Source organism: Bombina bombina, chromosome 2 (genome assembly GCF_027579735.1).
Source record: "Bombina bombina isolate aBomBom1 chromosome 2, aBomBom1.pri, whole genome shotgun sequence".
Taxonomy (NCBI): Eukaryota; Metazoa; Chordata; class Amphibia; order Anura; family Bombinatoridae; genus Bombina; species Bombina bombina.
In genome coordinates this window covers 459,784,435-459,805,311 of record NC_069500.1, presented here as the reverse complement: position 1 = coordinate 459,805,311, position 20,877 = coordinate 459,784,435, and the positions used below count along the sequence as shown (strand labels likewise).

At 35.8% G+C, this 20,877-nt stretch overlaps 1 protein-coding gene across 1 annotated transcript; it reads left to right on the top strand.

Annotated features, from left to right (window-relative positions):
- The first annotated feature begins 300 nt into the window (after positions 1-300).
- CRYBA4 (crystallin beta A4) lies at positions 301-20,103 on the top strand. The gene is made up of 5 exons (XM_053700539.1): positions 301-339; positions 3,236-3,354; positions 7,889-8,030; positions 19,100-19,242; positions 19,956-20,103. Exons 1-5 carry the CDS (start codon positions 301-303, stop codon positions 20,101-20,103), a joined length of 591 nt encoding a protein of 196 aa, XP_053556514.1.
- The last annotated feature ends 774 nt before the right edge of the window (positions 20,104-20,877 follow it).

Below are 20,877 nucleotides of genomic sequence, written 5' to 3'. Positions count from 1 at the left end.
TCGCACATTCATAAATAGGCCCCATTGACTACCGGTAACACAGAGTAGTGCATGTGTGGAATTACTTATTTCTATTGTAAAGCATAGAGGCATAGGAGGCCTTTAAAATGTAGCTGCCATTGTTTGGTTGAGTACTGGTCCCCTGCCAACCCTATATCAATCCTATATACACACAGAGGGTCCTTTATCACAATTTACTATAGTTAATGATGTATAAAACAATTAACAAAATGATACAGGAAATTTATGCTTCTATGTAGTTTCTGAACATTTGTTTTTCTCTTTGCAGGAAGAGCCAAAATGACTCAACATTGTACTAAATTTGCTGGCCACTGGAAGGTAATTTGTTAATCTATTTAGATTTGTGATTTTTATGTTTTACAGATTTGATGGTTGGTAAAAACTAATGCATTCATCATGTTAACATATAAATGTAATTATACATTGCATTTTAATTTTAATAACTTGTTGAAAAGAACGTTTTATGCTTCTACATAAAGTATTTGTCAAAATGTCTGTAAATGCAATCTTCATCCATAAACAACATTCAATATATTCAATATACTGTGTCTATCGGCATTAGAACGAGGCTCCCATTGAATCCTATGGAAGCGCGCTCTCGTGAGCACAAGGCTTCCAGGCAATGCGTATGCGAGGTCGCATACGCATTGTGCTGCACTTGTAATACCAGCGCACATTTCCGTGCGCTAGCATTACTGAGTGGAGCGCAAATATTGCACTTGTGTAAGTGCAATACTGTTCTCCACTCGTAATCTATCCCTTACTGTCTGAGATTAAAAAAATATAGGATTTAAAAAATGAAATGAATTAAGTAAGTAACATGTAAAGGGACACTTTAAATTGTTATACCAGATGCAGCATAATACATGTTTTGGAAACTGCTCCTTTATGTTTATATTTGTATTTAAAATTGTTGGTTTTGCTGAAAGAGCAGGCCTACTTATCTTATATCTCAATGTACAAAGGGAAGCTGAAATTTTTATTATGGGCAGTGGCTTCAATATGGAATATAAGCTATTATAAGACCGTTGCTCCTTAACTTGTTCACCACCTTTTAGGTGGCGGAGTGAAATCATCGCGATACGATACGATACGATCGGGATGATTGAAAGCCCCTGTTAGCGGCTAATTGGCCACCAGTGATCAGGGGGCAGCATTGCACAAGCATTTCTCTACAATTGCTTGTGCAATGTAAATGCTGACAGTGTATGCTGTCGGCATTTAGTGATGTTGCGAGGACATAATTTCAGAGTTAGTACTACTTTCCTCCCCAATGCATCATGTGACAGCCACCAGCCAATCACAAATATATACACATATATTCTGTGAATTGTTGCACATGATCAGTAGGAGTTGGTGCCTCAGAAAATGTCCATATAACAAGATTGTGCATATTTGTTCAATTTCAATTCAATTCAACTCATTTCAGTTCAATTTGTTGAAAATTGTGTGCTCTATCTCAATCATGAAGGTTTAATTTTGACTTTAGTGTTTAGTCCAGAATTATTATTGTTTAAAAAGATAGATAATCCCTTTTTTACCCATTCCCCAGTTTTGCATAACCTACATAATTATATTAATACACCTCTGTGATTAAATTGTATCTAAGATTCTCTAGAATGCCCCCTTATTTCAGTTCTTTTGACAGACTTGCATTTAAGCCAAACAGTACTAAGCACACTGTTATCTATATAGCACACATGAACTAGCGCTATCTAGCTGTAAAAAACTGTAACAAAAATACACTGAGATAAGAGGCGACCGTCAAGGGCTTAGAAATTAGCATATGAGCCTACCTAGGTTTAGCTTTCAACAAAGATTACCAAGAGAACAAAGCAACTTTGATGATAAAAGTAAATGGGAAAGTTGTTTAAATTGCATGTCCTATCTGAATTATGAATATTTTATTTTTTACTAGAGTGTTCCTTTAAGGGTCAACTTTGACATAGATCACGATGATCTAAAGCTACTTGATCTGGTGAGAGAATGGCCCCTATTTATCAAGGTCTGTCGGACCTGATCCGGCAGTGCGGATCAGGTCCAACAGACCTTGCTGAATACGGCGAGCAATACGCTCGCCGTATTCAGCATTGCACCAGCAGCTCACAAGAGTTGCTGTAGCAACGCCGCCCCCTGCAGACTCGCGGCCTATAGGCCACCAGCAGGGGGGTGTCAATCATCCCGATCGTACTTGATCGGGTTGAATTGTGACAATGTCTGTCCGCCTGCTCAGAGCAGGCGGACAGGTTATGGAGCAGCGGTCTATATGACCGCTGCGTTATAACTTGTGTTTCTGGCGAGCCTGCAGGCTCGCCAGAAACACGGGGCATCAAGCTCCATACGGAGCTTGATAAATATGCCCCAATATGTGAAGTCTCGTCAGAACAGCCAGGTTCATCAAATAATTTTAGAAAGGCAAATGTTAGTTTGAGAGCTGTTTATCTCGCTATTCTTTCTTGATGTCAGGGAGAGAAACAAACATTCTAAAATAATACTAAAAAATCATCAAAGATTTGCACTATTTCTCTCCATGCTGCAGTTTTTGAGTATCTGGCCCTTAGTAACTAACATTTTAAGAAGTTTTTTAAAAATAAAAATAGTGTTGTAGCTTCACAGCATGATTTGGCCTATGAGGGACCATTTGCCCAATGTGCCAAGAGAGATATGAAACATACATGGGGTTTGCCATGTCTCTGGTTCAGAGAGGGATTGACTGGTATTTTAGGGGTGGACTGTACTTTTTATTCAGGACCAGACCGATAAACTGATATGCTGCAGAAAAGTTCCCCTCTGTAAAAGGCACATTCTGGGCAAAAAGATGCATCTCCTTGGGTGGTAACTAGCAACAGAACAGGTTACTAAGCTATTGTTTATTAATTGGTTTCAGCATTTCTCTCTTTTTGTGTGTCCAAAATACCTTGAATTCATAGTTAAAGTGATGGTAAATCCTAGTGTTTGTGAAACGCTAGGATTTACTATTGGAACAAATAAAGGGGACTATCTCTTTAAATGTATAAAGCCTCTAGGTTAGGCTACCATTTGTAGTACAGTAGACATATGCTTGAGTATCTAGCAATACCACTGACCAATCTCTTTATAGTAATCAGTACTTCAATGTCAGTAAAAAAATAGCCTCTTAGGTCTCTGTTTTGTGCATGAAGTATATTATGCTATTAAAATAGTGGATTTGTGCATTTTTTCCCATTACTTTCAGATTATTACATGGGATGAAGAATGTTTTCAGGGCCGCAGACATGAATTCACATCTGAATGCTACAACATTATGGAATATGGATTTGAAACTGTACGCTCATTTAAAATAGAGAGTGGCGCGTAAGTATAAGTAAAATGAAATGTTAGTCTTAATGAATCAAGTCTATGGGGCATATTTATCAAAGTGCGAGCGGACATGATACGATGTAGCGTATCATGTCCGCTGCACATTGATAAATGCTGACAACATACGCTGTCGGCATTTATCATTGCACAAGCAGTTCGCCCCCTGCAGATTGGCTGCTAGCAGGGGGTCTTAATCAACCCGATCCCTCACCAGCTCATTTAGCTAAGAATCTGATTAAATATATGGAAATAATGCTGTTTTTGTTTTGTTTTTAAATAAGAATAATTGTATAATTTTACTCTTTAACAAAAACAGTCTATATAGTGTATATAAATGTCATTGTTTTAATGCTGCTGTATAAACATGTATCTGCAGCAGGTATGCTGTATCATATTCGTAAGAGTAAATAAAACAATTTCAAACTAAATAATAAATCGAAAAAACTATATTACAGAAATAATTCTTTGCATAAAATATTTATTCTGACATAATTACTTTTCCATGTAGACTTAATTAAACTTGTGTAAAGCATTAAAGAGGGAAGAACTTAAAGATATGTTCTGCTCTTAAACTGCTATTTTTTTCACTGTTGAAAAATAACATTGGGTCCACTGAGATCCTGAAATTGTATATTTTATTTATAATCTCAGGGCCTCAGAGTACAGAGTTAAATTCTCAGGGTTACACATGATATGCAAAATGTGCCAATTTTATTATTATTATTATTTTTACTTCTAATTTAGTGATGGTTCTATTGAGTGCAAAAGCACCCCAATTTATAAGGTTGCATTCCTATTGGTCTTAGGAGGAGGGAGAAAGTGTCTCCCCATTTCTGCCTAACTACATCCCTGGACAACCTAGTCACACCTAAACTTAGTCATGCACTGAGACCACCCCCCTACAGAACTCTAGTAACTATTCCCACTTCACTGACTCCACCCACATAACACCCATGGCTCAACCCCCCACTTGAACTGACACTGCCTGCAGACCACCCACAAATCCACCCACATACCTCCCTGACTTAGTCTGGGTAAGCACTCCCCCACCCAATTCAGCTTCTCGAACCACCATTGTAATTACACAGGGAGCAGATGTCAAGAACCTCAGGATGATCTTAATTAGAAAGTTCCCAGGTATGCTAATCTGATGAGGACTTTTAGAGGGCTTTAGAAGCAGGGATTTGACCTGACGTTTGATGTGGACATGTGGTTGAGAGGTTCTGCAGAGTCTTGAGGGGTCTGACTGTTTTTACCCTTCAAGTCTTTATGGGTTGTTGCTTAATATAGTTTAATTACTATGACACTAGGGCAATAAGTATAATAACTATAGGTTCTATTTTTTGCCAATCATATAGCTATTTTGTTGTATATACTGCATACACAGCTTGATATATCTTACTTTTAAGAAGCCTTTCTATATATAAGTTACATTTATTTTCCTCTAGCCTTAAATGGACATGAAACCCAAAAATGTTCTTTCATGATTCAGATAGATAATACAATTTTAAACACCTTTCTAATTTACTTCGATTATCTAATCTGTTTTATTCTCTTGGTATCATTTGTTGAAGGAGCAGCAATGCACTGATGGTTTCTAACTGAACACATGGGTGAGCCAATCACAATCTGTATATATATGCAGCAACCAATCAGCAGCTAGAACCTAGGTTCTCTGCTGCTCCTGCCTAGATAAACTTTTCAGCAAAGGATAACAAGAGAAGAAAACAAATGAAATAATAGAAGTAAATTGGAAAGTTGTTTGAAATTGTATTCTCTATCTGAATCATGAAAGAAACCTTTTGGGTTTTAAGTCCCTTTAAGAGTTGGCCTCAAGTTCAGTTTCCCTGTTATAAAGGTTTGCCCCATAAGCTCTGTATACAGATATTGAATATTTTTTTATATAAGCTAATCATATAACCGTGCATGTCCATAATTTATAGAGAAAATGGACCCAATTTGGCTAATTTCCGTGAAATCTTAAAATCTACAGCTATTTAAGACCAAGGACTCCATTTTCACCTACCGTTGCCTGAAACTAAAGTTAAGAAGCCGTGGTCGTAAAACCGCTCCTCATTAACCTCTTTGCCACCTAAAATGTGGGGGATTGAAATCATCCCGATCTGATACGATCTAAATGATTGACAGCCCCTGTTAACGGCCGATTGGCCACTAGGGAGCAGGGGACGGCATTGCACAAGCATTTATGGTGAAAAGCTTGTGCAATGATAAATGTGGACAGCGTATGTTTTCTGCATTTAGAGATGTTGAGCGGACATGATTTGCTATACCGAATCATGTTGGCTTGACACTTGGTAAATCGAGCCCATACTGTGCAATTTTTGGCCCCACTTCTCAAAAAAGGTCAGTGCAGTCCTTGCAGAAATGGAAAAACACAATTGTAAATAAGTTGTAAAACACACTAAAAAATATGATGTCTACGAAAAAACAGTAGAATTGTTCACATCATCTTTCCGAGATTGATTTACTAAACATCACCTCCATGTTGTCTTTTATTATACTTAAAGGGATATGAAACACATATTTTAATTTAATGATTCAGAAAGAGCATGCAATTTTAAACAACTTTCCATTTTACTTCTGTCATCTAATTTGTTTTGCTTTCTTGGTATCATTTATTGAAAAGTACACCTAGGTAGCCTCAGATGCTGCTGATTGGTGTCTGCACATATATGTCTCATGTTGTTGTCTCACCCATGTGCACTGTCTCATGTTGTTGTATCACCCCTGTGAACTGCTGTTTCTTCAACAAAGTACAGGGAGTGCAGAATAATTAGGCAAGTTGTATTTTTGAGGATTAATTTTATTATTGAACAACAACCATGTTCTCAATGAACCCAAAAAACTCATTAATATCAAAGCTGAATATTTTTGGAAGTAGTTTTTAGTTTGTTTTTAGTTTTAGCTATTTTAGGGGGATATCTGTGTGTGCAGGTGACTATTACTGTGCATAATTATTAGGCAACTTAACAAAAAACAAATATATACCCATTTCAATTATTTATTTTTACCAGTGAAACCAATATAACATCTCAACATTCACAAATATACATTTCTGACATTGAAAAACAAAACAAAAACAAATCAGTGACCAATATAGCCACCTTTCTTTGCAAGGACACTCAAAAGCCTGCCATCCATGGATTCTGTCAGTGTTTTGATCTGTTCACCATCAACATTGCGTGCAGCAGCAACCACAGCCTCCCAGACACTGTTCAGAGAGGTGTACTGTTTTCCCTCCTTGTAAATCTCACATTTGATGATGGACCACAGGTTCTCAATGGGGTTCAGATCAGATGAACAAGGAGGCCATGTCATTAGATTTTCTTCTTTTATACCCTTTCTTGCCAGCCACGCTGTGGAGTACTTGGACGCGTGTGATGGAGCATTGTCCTGCATGAAAATCATGTTTTTCTTGAAGGATGCAGACTTCTTCCTGTACCACTGCTTGAAGAAGGTGTCTTCCAGAAACTGGCAGTAGGACTGGGAGTTGAGCTTGACTCCATCCTCAACCCGAAAAGGCCCCACAAGCTCATCTTTGATGATACCAGCCCAAACCAGTACTCCACCTCCACCTTGCTGGCGTCTGAGTCGGACTGGAGCTCTCTGCCCTTTACCAATCCAGCCACGGGCCCATCCATCTGGCCCATCAAGAATCACTCTCATTTCATCAGTCCATAAAACCTTAGAAAAATCAGTCTTGAGATATTTCTTGGCCCAGTCTTGACGTTTCAGCTTGTGTGTCTTGTTCAGTGGTGGTCGTCTTTCAGCCTTTCTTACCTTGGCCATGTCTCTGAGTATTGCACACCTTGTGCTTTTGGGCACTCCAGTGATGTTGCAGCTCTGAAATATGGCCAAACTGGTGGCAAGTGGCATCTTGGCAGCTGCACGCTTGACTTTTCTCAGTTCATGGGCAGTTATTTTGCGCCTTGGTTTTTCCACACGCTTCTTGCGACCCTGTTGACTATTTTGAATGAAACGCTTGATTGTTCGATGATCACGCTTCAGAAGCTTTGCAATTTTAAGAGTGCTGCATCCCTCTGCAAGATATCTCACTATTTTTGACTTTTCTGAGCCTGTCAAGTCCTTCTTTTGACCCATTTTGCCAAAGGAAAGGAAGTTGCCTAATAATTATGCACACCTGATATAGGGTGTTGATGTCATTAGACCACACCCCTTCTCATTACAGAGATGCACATCACCTAATATGCTTAATTGGTAGTAGGCTTTCGAGCCTATACAGCTTGGAGTAAGACAACATGCATAAAGAGGATGATGTGGTCAAAATACTCATTTGCCTAATAATTCTGCACTCCCTGTATACCAAGATAATAAAGCAAATTAATATGAGTAAATTTGAAAGATGTTTAAAGTTGTATACTCTACCTCAATCATGAAATAAAAAGTTTGGGTTTCATATCCCTTTAAGGGTTTATGTGTTGGTTATACCCTTTAACATTTGCCAATGCCAAAACAAAGTAATATGCACCATGTAATCTTCTTGCAGCTGGGTTGGCTATGAACATTTAGGATTCCAAGGTCAGCAGTTTGTTTTAGAGAGAGGAGAGTACCCCCGCTGGGAAGCATGGAGTGGCAGCAATGCTTATCATGTAGAGAGGATGACATCCTTCCGACCAATTGCCTGTGCTGTAAGTAAATATCTCTTATTAGGATTATTTAAATTGGGTGGGGGGTGGGGTTATCCATACTAGTGCTTTAAAACTTCTTGGACAATCTTAGATCAGCAAAACTTTTTATACCTATAAAATAAACATATAAATATAAATGAAATATTAAATAAACAAATCACATTTAAAGTAATAAATATTATAAATATTGCAAGAGTCAGAATGATTGTTTATACATTAGATATGTATATACTTTCTTAAAAGACTCATATCATCAACTCCAAAAAGTTCCTTTTATGCGTATCAGTTTGCATTAATAAAAATCTTTTTATGCATGTGCAGGGATTACCAACATTTTAAATTATTTTTAAATAGTTTTGCTATTTTTGTTTTACTTTTGTTGGTTTTTTGACCCATTATTTTAAATGGGATGTGTAGAGTTTCTCGTATGTGAATAAATATCATACAGGGGAGGACTGACAACTTTTGTCCCTGGGAGGAAAGTACTATCCAGTAGCCCAGGTATATCAACCCACCCTTTTAAAATGTTATATTTGATATAACAAAATATAAAATAGTAACTAGGACTTCTGAGGAGAACAGGCTGCAACCTAAAGCTAAGGTGCATAGTAAATTGGGCACTGGGCTGGGCAGGTACAGCTCTGGCAAGGGCAGCTTAGGGATAGGCATTATGGTGTGACTATATATACAGATGTAAACAAACCCTACACACCCATATATACGTATATGTATATATATATATATATATATATATATATATATAAAGGTAGATCCCACCAGGGGGAATAAAGGAGGAGACCCGGAGACAGCAAAACTTGATGTTAGTATCTTTTATTCAGCCAAATGGCCAAATGACAGGTGTAGGTACAGATAGACACCTGACGCGTTTCGCACATGCGTACATGCGCTTCATCAGAGGCTAAAGAGTTTATGTGAACCAAGACCTATATAGGGGCCTGTAACAATCAGCAAACAAATCATAAATTGCAAATATGCAAATGATGAGTGGTTAGTTATTTGTGAAAGAGTATCCGCCCCCCCATATGTCTCGCAAGATATATTATTGATATCTAACAAAACACACAATAACATATCCTAACAATAAAAACTAAGATAAAGTAAAATAATGTTAACAATAATGAACCTGGTACATATTCAAAAAACAATGTCATTTTCGAATTCAAAAATATACATTAGAAAAATAGCATGTTTACAGATAGATTTTGCTTAAAAGGCAGATAGATAAATCTATAAATGATCAAAATATTTAAATTAGGTATATTATCTAAACAGCATAATATTTCAAAAACAAAAAACATAATTAATCACTAAAATAGAAAATAAAAACAAATGTAAAATAAATGTAAAATAAAATCTTAATAAATGTTGTAACATGTATAAAATAATAGTAATAGTCATTGTAAATGATGTCTCAAGACTATATATTAAGGGGTAGTGATGGTGTCAAAAGTGAGATGACCTGCGATATTGGTGTCAGGCAATATACACCAATAAGTTAAAGAAAACCATGTTATTTTGTCTAAGGTCATTCTATAAGACCACATCCTATTTTTGAAAGTTATATAGCCTAATGGTACAGATAGAAGGCATATAGTTTTATGCTATATCACTACTGTGAATTTGCTTCTCATGTCAACTGTCACTTAAAAACCTTTTGGGACAGTGACTAAAGGTAAGATGATAATGCCCAATTCTCTGTACTCAATCATATTGAGACAATCTAATATTCAATATATATAATGTATTCCATCAGCAATACGCTGTAAGTGGTTTAATATAAAGGATATGAAAGATATGAACAAAAGTGGATAAGTCAAGGAGGAAGGGAACTAATCCAACAATTCCACTTGGAGATCAATTTAAGTAATATGCGAACAACAAGTGAGATTTAAAGCTCAACCAAAACAGTCAAAAAGGCCTACGTGGTGTCAGGAAAGTTTTCCTATAGGGAAGAGAGAGATTTTGTCTAATATATCTTATGTTTTGTTATATATATAAAAGTATTTGTATATATAGATTTTTTCCCTCTCAAGTGTTAGTTTTAATTTTAATTTTAATTTTAATTTTGATTTTATGTCTCACTGTCAGGGCATTTTCGCTCACTGTCTACCTGTCAAAACAGATTCTGTTTAAAATTCTATAATTCTATAAAGTCATATAAAGTTTTGAAGTATTTTTAGCTATTCGGTGAAGAGATCCACATCCATTCTTTTATTCATTCCCTCTGGGGCCCTAGTATGTAATTTTACTATCCAAAATATTTCTTTTTTACGAAGGGTTTTACCTCTATCACCCCCTCGGGGATGTTGTTTTATGGTATCTATGCCAATAAATGAGAAGTATTTGGGGCCTATACCATGAGTTCTGAAATGCTTTGCAACAGGTGTTTTTGGTTATTTCTCATCTAAAGAACGTAGATGTTCTTGAATCCTGTCCTTTAATGGACGGGTCGTAATGCCTACATATTGACTCGAGCAGGATAAACAATTAATTAGATTGATCACAAATAAAGAATTACAATCTATCCTATCTCTTATTTGAAAAGTTTGTTTGGTGATGTTTGAAGAGAATGTGTTAGTAACTGTAATGCAGGTACAGCCTTTGCAGGGAACATGCCCACATTTAAAACAGCCAGGTCTAAGGCTTAGCCAGTTTATATTGGTAGTGGGTTTTCCTGCAAAGTTTTTCCTTGTGATGTCACCTAAGGTCGGAGCTTTTCTCGCTACACACCTCACACCTGTTGTAAGGATGTTTGATAATATTTCATCACCTTTTAGGATGGTCAAGTTCTTTTTTACTATTCTACAAATCTGTTGGTATTGTTTACTAAATTGGGTAATGAATAGCATATTGCTATTTGTACTAGTTCGGTTGAATTCAATACTCCTTCTCTTGGAATTAGTTATAAGTAAATCTTGTCTGTTTATCTTCCCTACTTGTTCTTGGATGAGTGTTAGTAGGTGCTTCTGATAACCCCTATCCACTAGTCGAGCTGTCAATTAATGTGCTTGTGTATGGTATTGGTTTAGTTCTGTACAATTTCGGCGCAATCGTAAATATTGCGCCTTAGGAATACCTCTCTTTAGATGAGAGAGGTGACAAGAATCAGCACGCAATATCGTGTTGCGTGCCAATGGTTTTCGGTAGGTACTTGTGAAAATTTTGTCACCTCTACTCTCTATACTGAGGTCCAAAAAAATCAATTTTAGTTGCATTTTTATTTGCTGTGAAAGTCAAATTGTAATTATTATGATTCATATAATCTATGAATTTGTCCACTGAATATCCATCGTGACTATTCCAAATGATTATAATGTCATCGATGTAACGACCGTACAGGATGACAATGGTAGCAAAAGGGAAGGAACTGGAAAAAATACGATTTAATTCCAGCCACCCCATATAGATGTTGGCATAGGCTGGGGCAAATTTTGCCCCCATCGCTGTGCCACATCTTTGTAAATAATAATCTCCTTGGTATACAAAGAAATTATTTTGAAGTAAGAATTCAGTAATTTGAACAATGAAGGATATGAATTCATCTCCATAATTAGAGTGGCGGTGTAACATGGCATCCACTGCTCTAAGGCCCAACGTGTGAGGAATGTTGGAATATAGGGCAGCGACATCAATGGTGGTCCATGTATATGTATCTTTCCAATTAATATCTTTGAGTTGTGTGATTAAGTGTGCGCTATCCCGGATGTATCTTGGGAGAGCCAGCATGGTAGGTTGAAGTATGTGATCGAGCCAATCACCCAATCTTTCACAAAGGGACCCAGTGCTGGCCACTATGGGCCGGCCAGGAGGTTTTTCCAAGCCTTTATGTATTTTGGGTACAATCCTAAAATAAGGGGTGGTTGGCTCGTGCACAAATAGGTAATCTGCCAGTTCTTTGTCCATATAGTGATGTTCAACTGCAAAATCTAACAAATGTGTTAATTTGTGTTTGATAGAATTAGTGGGATTGAAACGCAATTTAGTGTACAATTGACTATCACTGAGTTGAGAATTTATTCCACATAATCATATTTGTTTAATAGTACTACTGCCCCTCCTTTGTCCGCTTGGACTATAACAATATTTTCATTTTTCTGAAGTTTGATCAGTGCTCTTCTCTGTGTTTTAGTGATGTTATCTGGATTGATGTTTAGGGGATTGTAATCAACTGATCTATATAGATCTGTGAGTTCCCTCTCTACAACGCTCTGATATGTGTCCAATAAGTGGTGTCTTGAATGTATTGGATAAAAGTGAGAAGTGTTTTTGTAAAGGAAGTTGGTGCATTTATTAGTTAAAGCATCAATGTGTCTAAGTGAATCTTGTTCCAAAGTGAAAAGATTGGTTAAATCTAACAAATCTGTAAATTTTAATCCTACAGATAAGGGTTGAGTGGTGTGTACAGGATCCTGAGTAAGTGTAGACCTACTGTGAGTATTGATATCAGTTGTAGTCTGTGTTGTCTGTGTATATTGAAAATGCTGTTTCAAAACTATCTTTCTTACAAATTTATTTATATCAATTAAAGTGTTGACTAAATCAAAATTGTGTACTGGTGCATATGACAGACCCTTGTTTAATAGATCTATTTCAGTGTTGGACAAAGGGTATTCAGAGAGATTAATAACTGCTATTTCTTTACATTTTTTCTGACCCTGCTGGGGTAACGATAAGTCGGCTCTGAATTTTCAGGTTCTACAGTAGTATCACTCTTCTTAGGAGTGCTAGTCTGGTGTGGTTGTTTTACCAGTGATTTAAGTTCCCTTCTATTAGTGTTTGATGTTGGATTAGATGTCTTAGACTCAGATGTGCTAGGTGTTTGTTCATCATCCGTCATTTGTTCACTACTGTCATAATGGTCTGTGTCTATGCTAGAAAAAGTTACATGTTTATTAGTGTCATGTTTGGTCTTGTCTCCCTGTGTATTTTTGTTTTTATTCTTGTTTTTAGACTTATTCTTTTTGTTGGTTGACCAATTCGATCTAGTAGGTTTGTGTTTTTGTCAGGACTACACTATATCAAGTTCATAATCCTTGACATCTCTTTGGTATTTTTGTACCTTCCTATCAGATAGAGTAGTGTCTAATTGGTCTATTGTCTCATTAAGCTGTCTAGTGTAATCTGAATGTTTCTGGGTATCTTCAAAAGGTTTTAAGGAAATCATACTATTGTTGATTTCAGTTAGAACCAAATCTCTCTCTTCTTTTTTGTGATTTAATAATTGTTTCATCAATATTATGGAACAATTAGTCAAATTAGTATTCCATTCTTCCATAAATCTTATATTATTTAGTGCAAACGATGGAAATTTTTTCATACGTAATCCCCTAGGTACTTTGTTTTCTGATATATACAATTCCAAAAATTCAATGTCCCACCACAGATTGGTTTCCTTAAATCTCAGCTGTTCTAACTTAGAAAAAATGTTGGTGATATCATCCTCCTTGACTAAACTAGTTATCTGAACTTCACCTTTTAGTGCAGTTTCCATAATGCGTTTACGTTTGTTTTCATCTATAACCCCTGTGGGTAAATTGCTGGTGGCCATTATGGAAAATGCACTAATGTCAAAAATGTGCAAATTGTTATGCAAAAGATATAATTTTCGTTAGATATAAGTATATATACAAGTTTAACCCAATGTGCTACTAAAAGGGAAAAAAAGTCAAAAAAATTTATGCAAATAAACAAAGATAGTAGTACAATAGCTAGCAGGTATTATTTTCCTTTCTCATAAGCAATTGTGTGTTCAAAGGTAGGCAAATCTAAAGTATGGTGTTAGATTATGCCACTTAATTGAATGTTCTTTAGGAAAAATCCATTAACCCGTTCCAGTGGAAGAAAGTATATTAGGGTAAAGAAGTATTGCCCGGTATATTATCCTGTAAAACAAGTTGGTTATTGAGTGTCCGGTAAAACACAAACTTATGTAGTAAAGGAATGGTATCCAATGTGTTCCGGTGTATTGGTGGCTATAGTAACTTATGTCCCGTGAAAGTCACAGAAAAAGTATCTTCAAGACATAGAAGCGGTAAGTGAAAGGTAAATACTTAGCTAGTATCCTCAATGCCAGCGGATGTGTAAAGATCTGCCAAAGTGCTGTTTAGCAAGTGAAAGCGGTGTGCCGGATCGTTCCGTGAGCAGGACTGCAAAGACAACTTCCACAGATGGTCGTGGCTTGGTACAAACCCCTCCAGTCGCGTCTGTAGGTAATGCCTAGGTCCGTGTTGCACGCTGTAATCCCTCTTCTGACGTCAGGGCGCGCGCTGCAAGTAAGCGCGTGATGACGAAATCCTGGGTCAAGGGTGAGAATGGCTCCGCTGAGAGGTCGGGTAAGGTCTGAGGTCTCCAACAAGCGGTATCCCATCCGCTGATTAATAAAGGTAGATCCCACCAGGGGGAATAAAGGAGGAGACCCGGAGACAGCAAAACTTGATGTTAGTATCTTTTATTCAGCCAAATGGCCAAATGACAGGTGTAGGTACAGATAGACACCTGGCGCGTTTCGCGCATGCGTACATGCGCTTCATCAGAGGCTAAAGAGTTTATGTGAACCAAGACCTATATAGGGGCCTGTAACCAATCAGCAAACAAATCATAAATTGCAAATATGCAAATGATGAGTGGTTAGTTGTTTGTGAAAGAGTATCCGCCCCCCCATAGGTCTTTCGCAAGATATATTATTCATATCTAACAAAACACACAATAACATATCCTAACAATAAAAACTACGATAAAGTAAAATAATGTTAACAATAATGAACCTGGTACATATTCAAAAAACAATGTAATTTTCGAATTCAAAAATATACATTAGAAAAATAGCATGTTTACAGATAGATTTTGCTTAAAAGGCAGATAGATAAATCTATAAATGATCAAAATATTTAAATTAGGTATATTATCAGCATAATATTTCAAAAACAAAAAACATAAGTAATCACTAAAATAGAAAATAAAAACAAATGTAAAATAAATGTAAAATAAAATCTTAATAAATGTTGTAACATGTATAAAATAATAGTAATAGTCTCAAGACTATATATTAAGGGGTAGTGATGGTGTCAAAAGTGAGATGACCTGCGATATTGGTGTCAGGCAATATACACCAATAAGTTAAAGAAAACCATGTTATTTTGTCTAAGGTCATTCTATAAGACCACATCCTATTTTTGAAAGTTATATAGCCTAATGGTACAGATAGAAGGCATATAGTTTTATGCTATATCACTACTGTGAATTTGCTTCTCATGTCAACTGTCACTTAAAAACCATTTGGGACAGTGACTAAAGTTAAGATGATAATGCCCAATTCTCTGTACCCAATCATATTGAGACAATCTAATATCCGATATATATAATGTATTCCATCAGCAATACGCTGTAAGTGGTTTAATATAAAGGATATGAAAGATATGAACAAAAGTGGATAAGTCAAGGAGGAAGGGAACTAATCCAACAATTCCATTTGGAGATCAATTTAAGTAATATGCGAACAACAAGTGAGATTTAAAGCTCAACCAAAACAGTCAAAATGCCTACTTTTGTTGGTTTTTTGACCCATTATTTTAAATGGGATGTGTAGAGTTTCTCGTATGTGAATAAATATCATACAGGGGAGGACTGACAACTTTTGTCCCAGGGAGGAAAGTACTATCCAGTAGCCCAGGTATATCAACCCACCCTTTTAAAATGTTATATTTGAAATAACAAAATATAAAATAGTAACTAGGACTTCTGAGGAGAACAGGCTGCAACCTAAAGCTAAGGTGCATAGTAAATTGGGCACTGGGCTGGGCAGGTACAGCTCTGGCAAGGGCAGCTTAGGGATAGGCATTATGGTGTGACTATATATACAGATGTAAACAAACCCTACACACCCATATATACGTATATGTATATATATATATATATATATATATATATATATATATATATATATATATATATATATATATATATACCTGCTGACAGACAGACAGACAGATACACATTAAATGGATTACTAAAAAATAACTGCTGGGCACTGCACCTTTTTCTCTGACCCTGATTTAATTACCAAAGGGGGCCTGGGGGGCAATTGCCCAGTCCACCCTTGTATACAAAAATACAGATAAATTAAGCATATGCAAATTTATACTTTAATAGACTCTCAGTTAAAACACAACATTATTTGCTGGCACATTATCAGCTTCTTTCCTTCAATGTTTAATTTAGATAAAGTAGAATCTCTCATGCGTATAGCAAGGAAGGACATTTAAACAAAACTAAATCTGCTCTTGTTACAGTAGTTTACAGAGAGGGTGGTTACGAAAAAAGCTGAACACTAATGTAAATATCTAATGATTAAAGTTTGAAGTGGACATTAAGGGCTAGATTACAAGTGGAGCGCTAATTTATCCATTACATGTGGTTGCTTATTGCTACTGCAAGCTCGTGGTAGCAATTAGCGCTCCTAAAATTAACCTCTGGTTAATTTTCTAAATGTCCTCCAATTGCCCCCAAAATTTAGTGTTAGTTTCGTTTTTAAAAATAAATAAAAAAATGTAGCATTTAAAAAAAAAATGTACTAAGCAGTTTTTGGGGGCTAAACTGTGTGTTCCCTGTATGTATATATGTATATATGTATGTATTTACACATGTTAACACATAAATGTAAATGTATATATTCAAATATATATATATTTACATTTGCTGCGCGGCTTACCTGCTTCGCTGTGCTAGTTCTCATGGCATAAGAACAAGGCTCCCATTGGAGTCTATGGGACAGTGCTTGTGCAATGCTTCTGTGCAATGCGAATGCGAGGTCGTACTCACATTGCACCAAATTCGTAATACCAGCTCGATGCAAAGTTGAGCGCTAATGTTGCTTTCAGCCCTCATAACTGCTTCTTCCATTTATTTTAAATTGTAGCATTTTTTAATACACTACACATTTTGTATTTTGGGACCAATTGGGGGAGAATAATAGATCTGATCTCTGTTTATTTTTATGAGTGCTAATTGCTACAATGAGCTTCCAGTAGCAACAACCAGCTACTTGTAATGGCTGATTATTTATTGTGCTCCCGTAAATAGGCGAATTTGCCCGTATGCAGCCATGCGATAATTTAGAGCTCCACTTGAAATCTAGCCCTTAGTGTTTAATGTCCCCTAAAGTTTATATACGATAATAACATTCCATTCCATAGGGAGTTATCTCAGGTGAAGTAATTTATGTTATGTTAGAGTGGTAAAGACAAATTCTTACTGCTTGGGATATGCATAAGGCCATCTTTATAAAGTACTAAGTTTATACTTAGTAGGAAATGTGGATACATTTGATATACTTTCTGCTTTTTATCTAACAAAAAATCAATGTTTCTATGTTACTTTATCATTGATGCAACTCTTCTCAGAATGCTCTGTTTTTTTTTTTTAACTATTCTTTTAATTTTCCCTACATTTTTTTTAAATGTATTTAAGATTGTCAAAGCCCCTCTTATTCTCCTGCTCATACAGTTAACTTCCAAAAACAAAATAAAAAAACATTTAGGGCGAGATTACATATGCGGTGCAAGCTTCAGCGTAACTTCTGAAACCTGCTTCGCCCATAATTTCACCTTGCACATCGTGAAATTTACAAATTTCTGGAGTCGCCATTGATTTACGGCACTTTAGAAACTGCTGGCGTCTAAGAAAATAAAAAAATAAAAAAATTGCCGTAAAAGTCTAACCCGCCCCCAAAATAAACCTGACACGTAAAACCCCTATATCTGCCATCACCCCCATATCGGAAATAATAATAAATGTATTAACCCCTAATCCGCCAACCCCCCACATCGCAATCTAATAAATGTATTAACCCCTAATCCACCATTCACCCACAACGCCAACTACCTAATTACACTATTAACCCCTAATCCACCAAATCCCACGTTGCAAACTTTCTAATAAAACTATTAACCCCTAATCCACCATTCACCCACATCACAATCTACCTAATTACACTATTAACCCCTAATCCGCCAACCCCCACATCACAAACTACTTAATAAAACTATTAACCCCTAATCCGCCATTCAGCAACATAGCAATCTACTTAATAACACTATTAATCCCTAATCCGCCAACCCCCCACAACGCAAAGTACCTATCAACACTATTAACCCCTAATCCACTAACCCCCACATCGCAATTAACCTAATTAAGTTATTAAATCCTAAACCGCCAACCCCCCACAACGCAAATAACTAATTAAATTACTAAGCCCCCTAACCTAACACCCCCTAATTTAACCCTAATTACCTAAAATTAAAAAGTACTAAATTACAATTAAAATAAAAAACCTAACATTACTTTAAAAATAATAAAACTAAGTTTAAATTAATCTAAAGTTACAAAAAATTAAAAAGTCTAAAATTACATAAAATAATAAACCAAATTATAAAAATAAAAAAAATAAAAAAAAAAACATCAAAAAAACAAAACAAAAAAAACCCCCATCAAAAATAAAACAATAAAAAAAAACTTAGGGCTTCACGGCCGCTAGCAGGGGGTGTCAATCAACCCGATCATATGCGATCGGGTGAATTGCTGTCCCCCACCTCAGAGGCGGCTGACGAGTTAAGGAGCAGCAGTCTTAAGACCGCTGCTTCATAACTCCTGTTTCTAGCGAGCCTGAAGGCTTGTGCGGAAACAGAGGTATTTGGCTCCATTCGGGCCATGATAAATCGGCCCCAATGAGTTCTATGACAATCTCAGAAGAGTTCTTTTAAACTGTTTTTTTTCAATAAGTTTTCAATTTGGAGAGATCCCTTTAACAAAAGAAAGAAAAAAAAAAAGTTTTTTTGCAGCATTTACTAATGTTTTCTTATTATGACCTACAGTGAAAACCAATCAGATATTTTGCATTAAAAACCATTAACAACTGTATTCAAATGATCAAACATACATAAAAATTATGATAATTTCAGTAGAGGTCCAAAAGGGTTTTGTTTTACAATGAAAGGAAAACATTGTGTGACAAATATGTTTCATGTGTATGCATATGGTCTTCTTCATTACAGAATCATAGAGAGTGCAAAATGACCATTTTTGAGAGGGAAAACTTCCTTGGAAGAAAAGGAGAGTTGAGTGATGACTATCCATCTCTTCAGGCTATGGGATGGTCTAACAATGAGGTTGGCTCTTTCCGTGTCCATTCTGGCGCGTAAGTAACATTAAGTCTCTTCTCTTAAACTGCAAACCTACCATATTTTTGTGCTATTAATACCATTAGTACATAATATTTATTTATTTATTTATTTATTTATTATCGGTTATTTGTAGAGCGCCAACAGATTCCGCAGCACTAATATATTCTAGCTAGTATTCTTAATTTGGAAACACAAATAGAATGGCATAGCATTATACCTGGAAATGTAATGCAATTTATAGTTGGGGTTCTATTCATAATTTAGTTCAGGAAACTAGGGCTGTCTATAGACAGGATCTATATTTTAGTTTGTCAGTGTGAACTACTTATGCATGTGCTAAGCATAAGAATATCTGAGCTTGCATACAAAATTGATTTTTATTCAACACATGAACTAATTTTCGTGTGCTGAATAACTTTTTTCTTTCTTTCTTTTGAGCCTATTGTAGTAGTACAAAAATAAAAATAAAAAATAATAATAATAAATATATATATATATATATATATATATATTTTTTCTTTTTTTTTCTTTTAACTTAAGCACAATACTATTACTGGTGGCTAAAAGGGACATGGGAAATCACATAATGATCTTTTGCTTAGCTGGTGAGCAACAAATAAAGACTGTTTAAGTGAAAAACAACCCTCATGGATATATTTTGTTAATTTTGACTATGTGATCTGTGTTTATAATCTGCAGTGCATTCATCATTCTGTTTATTCTGCAGTTGGGTGTGCTACCAGTATCCAGGTTACCGTGGATTTCAGTACATTTTGGAATGCGATCGCCACTCTGGAGAGTATAAGCACTGGAGAGAATGGGGGACCCATGCACAGACATTTCAGATTCAATCTATCCGCAGAATTCAGCAGTAGCGTCATCTGTAACCAAGAACCTTTCTGGCATTTTAATCTAAAAAAGTAAAATTAATTTAAAGAGAATAAAGTTTTTTTGTCTATCACTCAATGTACTTATGACTTTTTAATCAAAATTCATGACACTAAAAACAGCTCTAGATCTAATAAAATAAATGAACAATATCTCTTTTTAATATCAGATGCATTTGTGAAGTATTTTTTTTTTACTCAAATTATTCTGAGAATGAGGATATGGTGAGTTAAAAGTCTTTGCTTGATTGCAGTTATAAATATGCAGGAATTATATGCATATTTCAGATCTTAGTCTAACCATTGACCATTCATTTTTTTCCATTTAGATATTCTAATAGAAAATATTGCTACATGTACAAAACCTTTTTTTTGTTTTCTAAATAGCAGATAGGGCATGGAATGTTTAGGTTAAAAAGGTTTTAATAAAGTATAGCACTATTAGTATTAGTAGAACAATGCACACAATGTTATTGATATAATGCATATTCTATTAAAGCACCAGATAACAAAACCCATTTAGAGAGGTGATACATTAGGTTGTTGCTTGTGCTTTCAATTGGCTAATTGAGATAATTACCATGATTATAAGATCAGTAGTGGCATGAAAAAAACATTCATGCTGTGTTGCATGTAGTGTTTTAGCTCTGTGATGTCCACCACCATTTTGCCAAGCCCCCCCCCCCCCAAGTTTCACCTGGTCCTGCTAATAACATGCCCAGTCATGCAAAAATGGCATGCTTTATTACAACCCATATTCCA

Coding starts and splice junctions, on each gene's coding strand:
- CRYBA4 (XM_053700539.1), top strand. CDS start 301: ATGACTCAACATTGTACTAAATTTGCTGGCCACTGGAAG. Junction 3,355..7,888: donor TTTAAAATAGAGAGTGGCGC/GTAAGTATAAGT, acceptor ATCTTCTTGCAG/CTGGGTTGGCTATGAACATT. Junction 8,031..19,099: donor TCCGACCAATTGCCTGTGCT/GTAAGTAAATAT, acceptor TCTTCATTACAG/AATCATAGAGAGTGCAAAAT.